General features: G+C 34.0%; 1 protein-coding gene across 1 annotated transcript in view; it reads left to right on the forward strand.

The window, feature by feature from the left end:
• Nucleotides 1–2288: 2288 nt before the first annotated feature.
• The window catches only part of LOC124363219 (thioredoxin domain-containing protein 5 homolog), a 30175-nt gene continuing 18882 nt past the window's right edge, over nucleotides 2289–13581 (forward strand). The window contains 4 exon segments of the mRNA XM_046818383.1: nucleotides 2289–2596; nucleotides 4793–4936; nucleotides 10837–10876; nucleotides 10878–10946. Of these exon segments, the coding sequence (XP_046674339.1) occupies nucleotides 2454–2596; nucleotides 4793–4936; nucleotides 10837–10876; nucleotides 10878–10946 (396 nt within the window). The 5' untranslated portion in view covers nucleotides 2289–2453.

A 13581-nucleotide genomic window follows, 5' to 3' on the forward strand; every position in this document is an offset into this window, starting at 1 on the left:
AATCAGCAAGGGTCTTCCTTGGATCAACACAAATCTATGAACCAAGTTTCTATTGCACAACACAAACTAACAATAACACGATTCAAGAAGGCACTATCTGATTAATAACAAACAACACTATGTGCAGCAAGACTGTACGTTTCACAATAGTAACAATAAATGTACCACTGTAAAGTTATTACTGCTGTGTGTCCAGTTTTTTTCTTTGTTGCCTAAAGGCCGGCTTTTGGAAAGTCCAAAAAAACGATGTACACTGTTTTTTTGTCAATTTAGATCTGTCCAGTTAGTAATTTGAATGTGGAATTCACACAATTTAAAATAAGTTTTTTTCAGCTGATTTCTACAGTAACTGAGAACCACAGCCACCGCAATCAGAACCAGCATGTAACCTCATAAAACGGACATAAATAGACACATATCAAATAAAACTTTGTACGCCAAATTTTATTTAGACCTTTCCCACAGAAAGTACGAGTATTTCTGAAAAAGAAAAAGAAAAATATCGCTTTTGCTTTTCTGATATTTTTTATATGTGTAATAAATTTAGTTTTAATTTAAATTTAAAAAATATATTTTCTAAATGTGTGGCCCAACAACCCACACATATATGGTATTAATAAGCATCATACTCGTATTATTTTGAAAACTTTGTTATAAATTGTATCTATTAATGTTAATGTGTAGTAGCGCCAGAGCAGGTTATGTGTAAGAGTATAGTTGAAAGACGGTGCTAGTTGTTTGACCCACTTGCCGCTGTACCCATTTTGGGATAGTAAATGGCCATGTTTACTTTTCTACTTTTGAGCACGCAATCCAGAGTTTATTATACATCCCAGTTGATGATCTGGAGTGAGTGTGCCGTTTAGAAGAACGCCAAGATTCTTCATTACCTCGCAGCGCTGTAGGACTGTGTCTTGGATGGTATAGTTAGACTGGAGGAGTTATTCACTGCGACAGAAGGAAATCACCAAGCATTTTGACGCATTTAAGTTGGATTCTGTTATTAGTGCACCAGTTGTAGTTGTTATCCACAGAGCGTTGGATGGCATGACTCATCATTTGCACCCAACTTGTCGAACAGCTTAATGTCATCGATGAATAGCAAGAAGTTACTTTCAATACCCTCACTAATATCATTAATAAATAAGTTGAACAAATATGGTTCTAGGAGGAGCCTTGGGGAACACCTCAACAGGATCCTGCGACTTCAACAGGATCAGGGCAGTTAATGGCGAATCTAACAATTTCCATAGAGATAACTTCTCACCCAAGATAACAAAGAGTCCTTTATTCAATATGATTTTAGCTTGGAGATAAGAATGGCGTGGTTAAATTTGTCAACGGCTTTGCAACAGTAAAGATGAATGGCATCCACCTGAAGGTTATTAGAAAAGCAGACAGGATAAAATCTTCGAATACGACTAGATTGAATGTGGTAGAGCGCCCAGTTGTAAAGCCATGCTGCTCCGGAATGAAAATCGATTTAATGAGTGGCTTCATTCTGTCAAGTAATTTTGATTCAACGAGTTTTACAACTAGTGATTTGATTGTGATTGGGCGATAGTTGCCTGTAGTATTATGGGTATCATTTTTGAAAATTGGCTCGACATAGCTAGATTTTCAATATATGAGATGGGTAGTTGGGAAGGTTCCTTCCTGCAGGCTCTGATTGAAGGGACGTGCTAAAGTTCCGCAAATCAGGTCGCTACAGTGCCGCAAAACAATAGAAGAGATGCTATCATGTATGTGGATCCAATAAGTAGACTACTCATACTTGAAGAGCATTGCTGCCTCGGCCAATATCAGTGCCCTTGACTTAAGATGGTTCTCCACAACATTTTAAATTTCTTAACAATGTGTCGATGTGGTTGAACCAAAAACTTTGAAGGTCGTTGTTAATAAGCATTATTAATTAAATGACTTAGAACTTAAAAAATTTAAATGTGTACATATGTGCAAAATTTATTTTAAATCGTAAATCTTAAGATTTACCATTTATTTTTTTAAATATTTATTTCTTTTCAAAGAGGCCGATTCCCTCCTTGATTTGATTGTGCGACTTCAAAGTAAGACTTGCTTATATTAGACAGTAAACAAGGGAGTTTCAAATATCCCGTAACATTTGGTAACTTACTAAGTTCCACATCAAATTTATATAAATATTATACTCTATGAATCTGACAACAATGACGCTAACTTCACGATTATGAATAAACAGCAAAAAATCTTATTCTCGATAAAGTGTCAAGTTGCGGTTGCGGTTGCGACGCCTACAATGAACCAAATCCAAATAATGACTAATGAGTGAGTTGCAGAATGGCAACGGGTGTTGAGGTTAGGTTTAGTGGTTGATGTTTTTAGCTTGAAGAAATAAAGGAAACTTGCAAATGTTAATGGTATTTTAGAGTTAGATTAACCGTGATAGCAATACTAGTCGTAAATATATTAGTAAAATGATTACTTTTGCCATTCTTTCTATAGCGCTATTGTCGTCTTGCAGTGCTCAAAATGAAAATATAGTCAAGTCTTATTCAAAAGAAGAATTCTTATCGCAGCTAGATAACATTAATAATTTTGTTATGTTTTATGCTCCATGGTGAGTGCTCAATATTAAATTTATTATATGATTCTTATTACCCTGACTTCCTTGCATGATAACAGAAATGGATGGTTCTAGTACATATCTAGCTAGGTTAGCTTTGTATGCAAGTTTATTTAGTGATGCTGACCATTATTTTGATGTCAGTACTTTATACTATTCCTCTTCCTGACCAAATTAAGCCTACCTAGGCCTATTGTTTGGCAACAGTATAATAAGCAGCCACCACCTCAACCGAATCATCAATATTCATGATTTTCTTAACTACGGAAACAGAAATGTTGACATGAGCTACATTATAAATATTTGAAAGGGTAGAGTACGATAAGCGGACCCAGTTTTTATATTGAAATTATCAAACGATATTTCATTATCATACATGTTGAGTATAATCAACCAATAGTAATTAATTTGAATTATAACAAAATCATCTGCACTAACTGTACACACATTTCCACATTCAAACACAATTTGTTCTATACGTAACTTCTTTTAAATAAAGAAAGTTTACATTAGAAAACTTAACAAAATAACATTAAAACTGGTTTTACGTATCTTTTTCGGTTTAAAGATATTTGTTTTGTTGTTAAGTTATTTCAGTATTTAAATTTCCTTTTTCCTGTCACCTGTCTTAATTTTATTGTTTGATTAATGATTATGGTTCCTTTATTATTTATGACATTACATATTTGTTTAAACTGTTTCTATTAATTTGAAACATGTGACTTTTAGTATCAGTAGTTAGGTTGATATTGATTGATACTTCTATTATTCAAAATATATAAAATATTGATGATTGTAGTAAGCGATATAAAAACCTGGTCTGCTTATCGTACTCTGTCCATTTAAAATTACAGATAGTTCAGCTGTTTTATATCTAAAAATTAATAATTAAATGATGAATAAAAACTATCTTGACTGAGTATTTTTTTTAAATTGTGGCCACCACCACAATCGAATCATCAATATTTATGATTAAACTACCAAATTACATTATAGGTATTCCAAATTACAGTACAGTTCAGCTGTTTTTATGTCTAAAAAGTAATAATTTAATGATGAATAATAGACTGTCTTGGCTATGTGTATTTATAAAATGTAACAAACAAAAATATATAATTTAGTTCATTCTCACTATTTTGAAGGATAAATATGTCTGACAGTTTGTGACACAAATGTACATCGCCATTGTACTTGCGGCCATTATTCAAGTACCATACACATGATTTTACTTTGTTGAACTAATTTGGAACAAGATTATTATTGGGTAGCGTACGATAAGCGGACCCGGTTTTTTTATATCAAAGAATGTAATCATCGATACCTAATATTCGCATCTCAAATCCTAGACTATCAATCGATATAAAAGTGTCTATAGTCCTCAATAACAATCACATGTTTTAAATTAAAATATGAATTTAATATTTACAGTAATCAAACAAATTATTATAACCAAAATTTGGAAAACTGAAGACGACTATATTTGCTCCTCTCACAGTTACAGTTGTTTCTTTCCCACAAATTTCACATACGTTTATCGGTACAATTATATGTATTATCTGAAAGTGTTTACAGTTGTTGATATAGTTAAGTTAATTGTTCAAAATAATTAATCAGTAACGATTGGTTATATCGATGGTTATGATTCAGTAATATCGTTTGCCAATTTCGATATAAAAAAAACCGGGTCCGTTTATCGTCCCCTACCCTTATTATTCAATACATTAATAAGAGTGGCAATAATTAATATTGTATTACTAAATTTTGAGTGTTATTGTATTTAATAGTTTAGATATTTCTAATTGTTAATTAGATTGTGGTGGTGTACATTTACGATACTGCAGCCCTACTGCCTGATAAATTAAAAAATTTTTTGTACCTAGCTAAAATTACCTCTTGAAAATTTTTTAAAGTACTGTGTTTGTTGTATAAATACATGATATAATGGTGCTGTTAAATATAGTGATATTAATATAATGTTTAGTATACTTTAGTAGGTATTCAACTTATTATATTTTTGTGCGTAGGACAGCATTTATCAATTAAAAATTTAGTGTATATATATATATATATATATATATATATATATATATATATATATATCTTACAGCGTATACGGTCTAATGTAGTAAATTAGTGTGATTCCAAATTACTGAGTCAAAAAATTACTAATTAATGTTTTTTTTATTCTAGGTGTTCACATTGCAAGAGACTGATGCCAGTGTGGGAAGATTTGGCCAAAGATTTTGAAGAAAATAATAATTTAGCCATAGCCAAAGTCGACTGTACTGTTCAAACTGAATTGTGTTCCAATCAAGATATTACTGGTTACCCTACGTAAGTTTAGCTAGCCATAGCCAAAGTCGACTGTACTGTTCAAACTGAATTGTGTTCCAATCAAGATATTACTGGTTACCCTACGTAAGTTTAGCTAGCCATAGCCAAAGTTGACTGTACTGTTCAAACTGAATTGTGTTCCAATCAAGATATTACTGGTTACCCTACGTAAGTTTAGCTAGCCATAGCCAAAGTTGACTGTACTGTTCAAACTGAATTGTGTTTCAATCAAGATATTACTGGTTACCCTACGTAAGTTTAGCTAGCCATAGCCAAAGTTGACTGTACTGTTCAAACTGAATTGTGTTCCAATCAAGATATTACTGGTTACCCTACGTAAGTTTAGCTAGCCATAGCCAAAGTTGACTGTACTGTTCAAACTGAATTGTGTTTCAATCAAGATATTACTGGTTACCCTACGTAAGTTTAGCTAGCCATAGCCAAAGTTGACTGTACTGTTCAAACTGAATTGTGTTCCAATCAAGATATTACTGGTTACCCTACGTAAGTTTAGCTAGCCATAGCCAAAGTTGACTGTACTGTTCAAACTGAATTGTGTTCCAATCAAGATATTACTGGTTACCCTACGTAAGTTTAGCTAGCCATAGCCAAAGTTGACTGTACTGTTCAAACTGAATTGTGTTCCAATCAAGATATTACTGGTTACCCTACGTAAGTTTAGCTAGCCATAGCCAAAGTTGACTGTACTGTTCAAACTGAATTGTGTTCCAATCAAGATATTACTGGTTACCCTACGTAAGTTTAGCTAGCCATAGCCAAAGTTGACTGTACTGTTCAAACTGAATTGTGTTTCAATCAAGATATTACTGGTTACCCTACGTAAGTTTAGCTAGCCATAGCCAAAGTTGACTGTACTGTTCAAACTGAATTGTGTTCCAATCAAGATATTACTGGTTACCCTACGTAAGTTTAGCTAGCCATAGCCAAAGTTGACTGTACTGTTCAAACTGAATTGTGTTTCAATCAATATATTACTGGTTACCCTACGTAAGTTTAGCTAGCCATAGCCAAAGTTGACTGTACTGTTCAAACTGAATTGTGTTTCAATCAATATATTACTGGTTACCCTACGTAAGTTTAGCTAGCCATACCCAAAATTGACTGTACTGTTCAAACTGAATTGTGTTTCAATCAAGATATTACTGGTTACCCTACGTAAGTTTATCTAGCCATAGCCAAAGTTGACTGTACTGTTCAAACTGAATTGTGTTCCAATCAAGATATTACTGGTTACCCTACGTAAGTTTAGCTAGCCATAGCCAAAGTTGACTGTACTGTTCAAACTGAATTGTGTTTCCAATCAAGATATTACTGGTTACCCTACGTAAGTTTAGCTAGCCATAGCCAAAGTTGACTGTACTGTTCAAACTGAATTGTGTTCCAATCAAGATATTACTGGTTACCCTACGTAAGTTTAGCTAGCCATAGCCAAAGTTGACTGTACTGTTCAAACTGAATTGTGTTCCAATCAAGATATTACTGGTTACCCTACGTAAGTTTAGCTAGCCATAGCCAAAGTTGACTGTACTGTTTCAAACTGAATTGTGTTTCAATCAAGATATTACTGGTTACCCTACGTAAGTTTAGCTAGCCATAGCCAAAGTTGACTGTACTGTTCAAACTGAATTGTGTTCCAATCAAGATATTACTGGTTACCCTACCTACGTAAGTTTAGCTAGCCATAGCCAAAGTTGACTGTACTGTTCAAACTGAATTGTGTTTCAATCAAGATATTACTGGTTACCCTACGTAAGTTTAGCTAGCCATAGCCAAAGTTGACTGTACTGTTCAAACTGAATTGTGTTCCAATCAAGATATTACTGGTTACCCTACGTAAGTTTAGCTAGCCATAGCCAAAGTTGACTGTACTGTTCAAACTGAATTGTGTTCCAATCAAGATATTACTGGTTACCCTACGTAAGTTTAGCTAGCCATAGCCAAAGTTGACTGTACTGTTCAAACTGAATTGTGTTCCAATCAAGATATTACTGGTTACCCTACGTAAGTTTAGCTAGCCATAGCCAAAGTTGACTGTACTGTTCAAACTGAATTGTGTTCCAATCAAGATATTACTGGTTACCCTACGTAAGTTTAGCTAGCCATAGCCAAAGTTGACTGTACTGTTCAAACTGAATTGTGTTCCAATCAAGATATATTACTGGTTACCCTACGTAAGTTTAGCTAGCCATAGCCAAAGTTGACTGTACTGTTCAAACTGAATTGTGTTTCAATCAAGATATTACTGGTTACCCTACGTAAGTTTAGCTAGCCATAGCCAAAGTTGACTGTACTGTTCAAACTGAATTGTGTTCCAATCAAGATATTACTGGTTACCCTACGTAAGTTTAGCTAGCCATAGCCAAAGTCGACTGTACTGTTCAAACTGAATTGTGTTCCAATCAAGATATTACTGGTTACCCTACGTAAGTTTATCTAGCCATAGCCAAAGTTGACTGTACTGTTCAAACTGAATTGTGTTCCAATCAAGATATTACTGGTTACCCTACGTAAGTTTATCTAGCCATAGCCAAAGTTGACTGTACTGTTCAAACTGAATTGTGTTCCAATCAAGATATTACTGGTTACCCTACGTAAGTTTAGCTAGCCATAGCCAAAGTTGACTGTACTGTTCAAACTGAATTGTGTTCCAATCAAGATATTACTGGTTACCCTACGTAAGTTTAGCTAGCCATAGCCAAAGTTGACTGTACTGTTCAAACTGAATTGTGTTTCAATCAATATATTACTGGTTACCCTACGTAAGTTTAGCTAGCCATAGCCAAAGTTGACTGTTCTGTTCAAACTGAATTGTGTTTGAATCAATATATTACTGGTTACCCTACGTAAGTTTATCTAGCCATAGCCAAAGTTGACTGTACTGTTCAAACTGAATTGTGTTCCAATCAAGATATTACTGGTTACCCTACGTAAGTTTAGCTAGCCATAGCCAAAGTTGACTGTACTGTTCAAACTGAATTGTGTTCCAATCAAGATATTACTGGTTACCCTACGTAAGTTTAGCTAGCCAGAGCCAAAATCGACTGTACTGTTCAAACTGAATTGTGTTCCAATCAAGATATTACTGGTTACCCTATGTAAGTTTAGCTAGCCAGAGCCAAAATCGACTGTACTGTTCAAACTGAATTGTGTTCCAATCAAGATATTACTGGTTACCCTACGTAAGTTTAGCTAGCCATAGCCATAGCCAAAAAATCTGACTGTACTGTTCAAACTGAATTGTGTTCCAATCAAGATATTACTGGTTACCCTACGTAAGTTTAGCTAGCCATAGCCAAAGTTGACTGTACTGTTCAAACTGAATTGTGTTTCCAATCAAGATATTACTGGTTACCCTACGTAAGTTTAGCTAGCCATAGCCAAAATCGACTGTACTGTTCAAACTGAATTGTGTTCCAATCAAGATATTACTGGTTACCCTACGTAAGTTTAGCTAGCCATAGCCAAAGTTGACTGTACTGTTCAAACTGAATTGTGTTCCAATCAAGATATTACTGGTTACCCTACGTAAGTTTAGCTAGCCATAGCCAAAATTGACTGTACTGTTCAAACTGAATTGTGTTCCAATCAAGATATTACTGGTTACCCTACGTAAGTTTAGCTAGCCATAGCCAAAGTTGACTGTACTGTTCAAACTGAATTGTGTTCCAATCAAGATATTACTGGTTACCCTACGTAAGTTTAGCTAGCCATAGCCAAAATCGACTGTACTGTTCAAACTGAATTGTGTTCCAATCAAGATATTACTGGTTACCCTACGTAAGTTTAGCTAGCCATAGCCAAAGTTGACTGTACTGTTCAAACTGAATTGTGTTCCAATCAAGATATTACTGGTTACCCTACGTAAGTTTAGCTAGCCATAGCCAAAATCGACTGTACTGTTCAAACTGAATTGTGTTCCAATCAAGATATTACTGGTTACCCTACGTAAGTTTAGCTAGCCATAGCCAAAGTCGACTGTACTGTTCAAACTGAATTGTGTTCCAATCAAGATATTACTGGTTACCCTACGTAAGTTTAGCTAGCCATAGCCAAAGTTGACTGTACTGTTCAATCTGAATTGTGTTCCAACCAAGATATTACTGGTTACCCTACTTGAGTTAGCTAGCCATAGCCAAAGTCGACTGTACTGTTCAAACTTAATTGTGTTCCAATCAATATATTACTAGTTATGCTATGTAAGTTTAGCTAGCAAAACTTAATTGCAAACTAATTAGTTATTCCTTATTACTAAATATTTTATGAACAAGAAGAACTACTTTAATTTATCAAAAAATGTTTCGTACTTAATCTAATTTCTTTCCCCTCATGTTATGCCATTATTGCAGTTATGCTTAGACGTACATTTTACAATATATGTAGCCAAAATATTTATATGATAGCAAATCTAAATTTTAGATATGTATGTGATATCCAATAACTTCACCTACGTTTCAATAATAACAACCCAAATATGTCTGATCTACTGTATTTATATCCAGAATTATACAACGCCAGGAAATATTTCTATGAAAGTTTTGTTGAATATTTTAATATAATTTAAGTCGAGAATAAAAGCTCTTCCCAAGAACATATAATTTATTAAAATAAAATTATTATTTATTTTTATAATGAAATACATTTAATTTCAATCTCATTTTGAACGTGTTAGAACATGACCAGCTCACCATTTTTTTAACTGTAGGACATATGAAAAACCAAAAATGTCTTGTTCTGTTCTTGGAGTATCCTATATCTTCAAATCTTATTTTAGGTTGCATTCATATTGGATGGTACAAAAATTAATTTCTTTCTTGTAAAAGACCCAAACCTTCCATTATATTCATATTTTCAGTAACTCTTTATTCACAAACATCAAGTTCACACTTGTTTTCAATACAGGAATGAAGTCAATGTACAATAATACTTAATTCCTATTTAAAAATTTATGAAAAATGTTTTCTCCAGTTCAGGAATTCCTGAGAGGTGTAGGAGGGCCACTGTAGAAGCCAAAATGTAAGGGATTTGTTCAAATGTTCTGCTGGGATTTTCTCAGGGAGTTTGGGAGGGCTTTGAAGAAGGCTGCTCCCTTGTACGATGGTTTCTTTTCATATGTATGGATGTGTGGTGTGCTGTGAGTCAAAGTGGTGCCAAGTTCTTGTGTTGTAGCAGTGATGGTCTCCAAGTCTATTCTGGTCTGCCCTTTTGTAATAGAATTTAGAATTTTTTGGAGTATATAGAGAGCTATTATTGTTAGTATTCTTAGTTTCCTGAAGGCTTCCCTGTGGCTGACTTGAGGCCTTAGTTCTGCAAGACCTCTACCAGCTCTCTTTTGTATTATCAGGACTCTTCTGAGGTTTGGCCCTCCCCAGACTATTAGTCCATACCTAAGGTAGGACTCAAATTGCTACAGTAAAAGGCAAGAGCTAAGTTTTTGACAGAGTTTGTGTGTTGTCTAGAGTGATGTACTGTGTTGTATTTGACATGTATAATTCTGGAAGTCCATAAAATAGTTTTGTGTTGCAATGAAAATTAGCTGTTGAGATTTGCTTTCATTTAGTACCAACTGATGATGGTTAGTACAAACCAATATTACTTTGTCTTACTAACATCTATAAATGTATATATGTCAAGTTGGTCTTTACTTTAATATATAATAATGAGTACAGCATATCACAACTTCATAGTGTCCCTGCATATGTTGCGGGAAGTCATTAGTTAAAAATATGTGGACTGGTATGATGACCAACACTTTAAAGTTGAATGCTTTGTATGTAGTGAGTTACGATATGCAATGAGATATTATTTTGCTTGTATATAATAGTAGTTTTGCTTGGGAAAGTGTTAAGTGTTAGTGGTAAACAAGATTGTGTCGTTTTCAGGTTAAAACTGTACAAGATTGGTGAGAATGAGGGAAAGAAATTTCAAGGGCAGCCGAGACCTCCAAGCATTAAGAGGTTTTATACGTGATGAACTTGGGGAGATCAAAGAGGTAACTTATCTAATTTTTATTTTAATGACTTTTATTTTTGTTTGTCATTTATTTTACGGTGTAATATGTATTAAAATTATTAATATGTACATTCTAAAATGAAGTATGGATAATTTAATAGCTTTTCTTGTTTTTTCTATGTAAATCTTGATTTTGTATTAAATCGAGATTCGTAATGAAGGATACTATTCTTGCGAAAAGTGTATAAAATAATAAATAAGCTCTGTTTTTCTTGTATTAGAAAAACAAGACGTGTGAGAAATATGATTGAAAGTTTTGAGATATACTAAATCAAATCCTCTTAATTTCATTGACTCTTTTTTATATTTATATCTCACTTATAGAATCCTACTATATTATTCAGTACCGGAATTATTGAACAAGATATTATCTTGTCTTTTCCAAGGTCTATTAGTGGGAGTGGTTTAATAATGTGTTATCTAATAATAATGAGCTAGCCATGTGCAAATAGTCAGGAACACAGCATGATAAGGCTGTCTCCACTATACACATCACTATCTGTCCCACTGCACTAATTTGTTGCTTTATAATGCAGTAATTGTATATTTGTTGTAAAATGTGAGTCTAATATTTTTTTTAAGTAGAGGCCAATCCTCTCTTAAGCCTTATTCTGCCCGTCCTCCTAGACCACTGGCCTGTCTAAGGATCTTATCAAACAGAATAAGGGGGAGTCATAAAGTACAAGGTAAACAGTGCTATCTGAGACTGCTCGGCCATGAGCACTCCTTCGATCACAGTTGGTCTGATCTATTCTGATGACATTGAAGTCGTAAATGTATTATTGCATAATATAATTCACTAATAATTGTTTAAATTCATGCTATTACCAAATTAAAGGATTTCATACAATTTAACCCATTGAGGAAGCAATTAACCCAGCCTCTCTAGGACTGCATGTTTGAAAGGATTTTGGCAAAATGCATGCCTATACTAAAATATTAATAGAATATGTTTGGATACAGATAAATTAGTCAAGACATTTTAGTCTATTTGTTTGCTGTACAATAGTGTTTGTTGCTTTTTCCAAATAATTATTTTAGTATATATTTACAAATTTTTGTCACAAGAAAAACAAAAAATCAAAAGCAACTGTCAATATTCTATTACTTTTTTTGTTTCAATAATTTGTTATTAAAAACAGCACAATGTTTTTTACATGGAAACCCAGTTTTTATTGGATTAATTAATTATAAATCATTAAAAAAAAAAACAATCAAAATTCATTTACATTTTTTCACTTTTGATAATTTTATGATAAGCTTCTGAATTAGTTGTCTGGGAGATGAGATAAAACTGTTTGTTACATTCAATTGTTATTATTAAAATGATAATTAAAATATAAACTATTTACATTACATACAATGACCATTCATTTACTTGTTATAATTCACTTTTGTGTCAGTCTTTGAATATCTTTGGTATCTCAATATTACTGTCCAAGTATCTGTTTACTTATGAAGTACGCAAATTGTCCTGTTCCATGAGGTAGTGGAAGAACTTAAAAACTCATTCAACAACTATAAATAGTTAAACACAAAAACATTGAGAACACTATACATATAATGTAAGCAGAACATTGAAGTGACGAAAATTGAGCATAAGGCAAAATGTAAACAATAACAAAACAAGCTATTAGTTGTGGTTCCAGTGTGCAAACATAATGAATCAAAACAGAATGATTGCTCATAAGGATGCACGAGGGCACAAAACTGCAATCTAGTATAAAAAACAAACAAATACATGATCGTTAGCATCTAGAAAGAGCACGAGTGCCGCTCGGCTTTTAATTTAATCCTTTACTGTCCCGTATCAGATGTCTTCAGACAACACAAAATTCCTGCTACTATCCTTTGTCCTTAGAACCGTTCCGACGTAACTATACCACCATCTATACTGTTAATAGCAAGTGTCTACGTAGTTGACGAATATCCTGTTAGATGGCAGCAACATTCACTAAAATTACATCTGTACATCACTTGTTTGGATTTTATTTGTAATTCAATATCCCTATGATGGCTTGCACGTCATAAAATCATAAAAAATTAAGCATATACCTGAAGGTCCAGTATCAGTCTGCAGGAGTACAAGCCATATGACTTTACAAAGGTGCACTGCACCACTCGTGTTACGCACACAGCACTAAGAAATGGGTTGTTGCAACATAATCTGGACTGGCTGCATTTGTTGCAACATAATCTGGACTGGCTGTATTTGTTGCAACGTATTCTGGACTGGCTGCATTTGTTGCAACGTATTCTGGACTGGCTGCATTTGTTGCAACATATTCTGGACTGGCTGCATTTGTTGCAACATATTCTGGACTGGCTGCATTTGTTGCAACGTATTCTGGACTGGCTGCATTTGTTGCAACGTATTCTGGACTGGCTGCATTTGTTGCAACGTATTCTGGACTGGCTGCATTTGTTGCAACGTATTCTGGACTGGCTGCATTTGTTGCAACGTATTCTGGACTGGCTGCATTTGTTGCAATGTATTCTGGACTGGCTGCATTTGTTGCAACGTATTCTGGACTGGCTGCATTTGTTGCAACGTATTCTGGACTGGCTGCATTTGTTGCAACGTATTCTGGACTGGCTGCATTTGTTGCAATGTA

Source organism: Homalodisca vitripennis, chromosome 5 (assembly GCF_021130785.1).
Source record: "Homalodisca vitripennis isolate AUS2020 chromosome 5, UT_GWSS_2.1, whole genome shotgun sequence".
Classification (NCBI taxonomy): Eukaryota; Metazoa; Arthropoda; class Insecta; order Hemiptera; family Cicadellidae; genus Homalodisca; species Homalodisca vitripennis.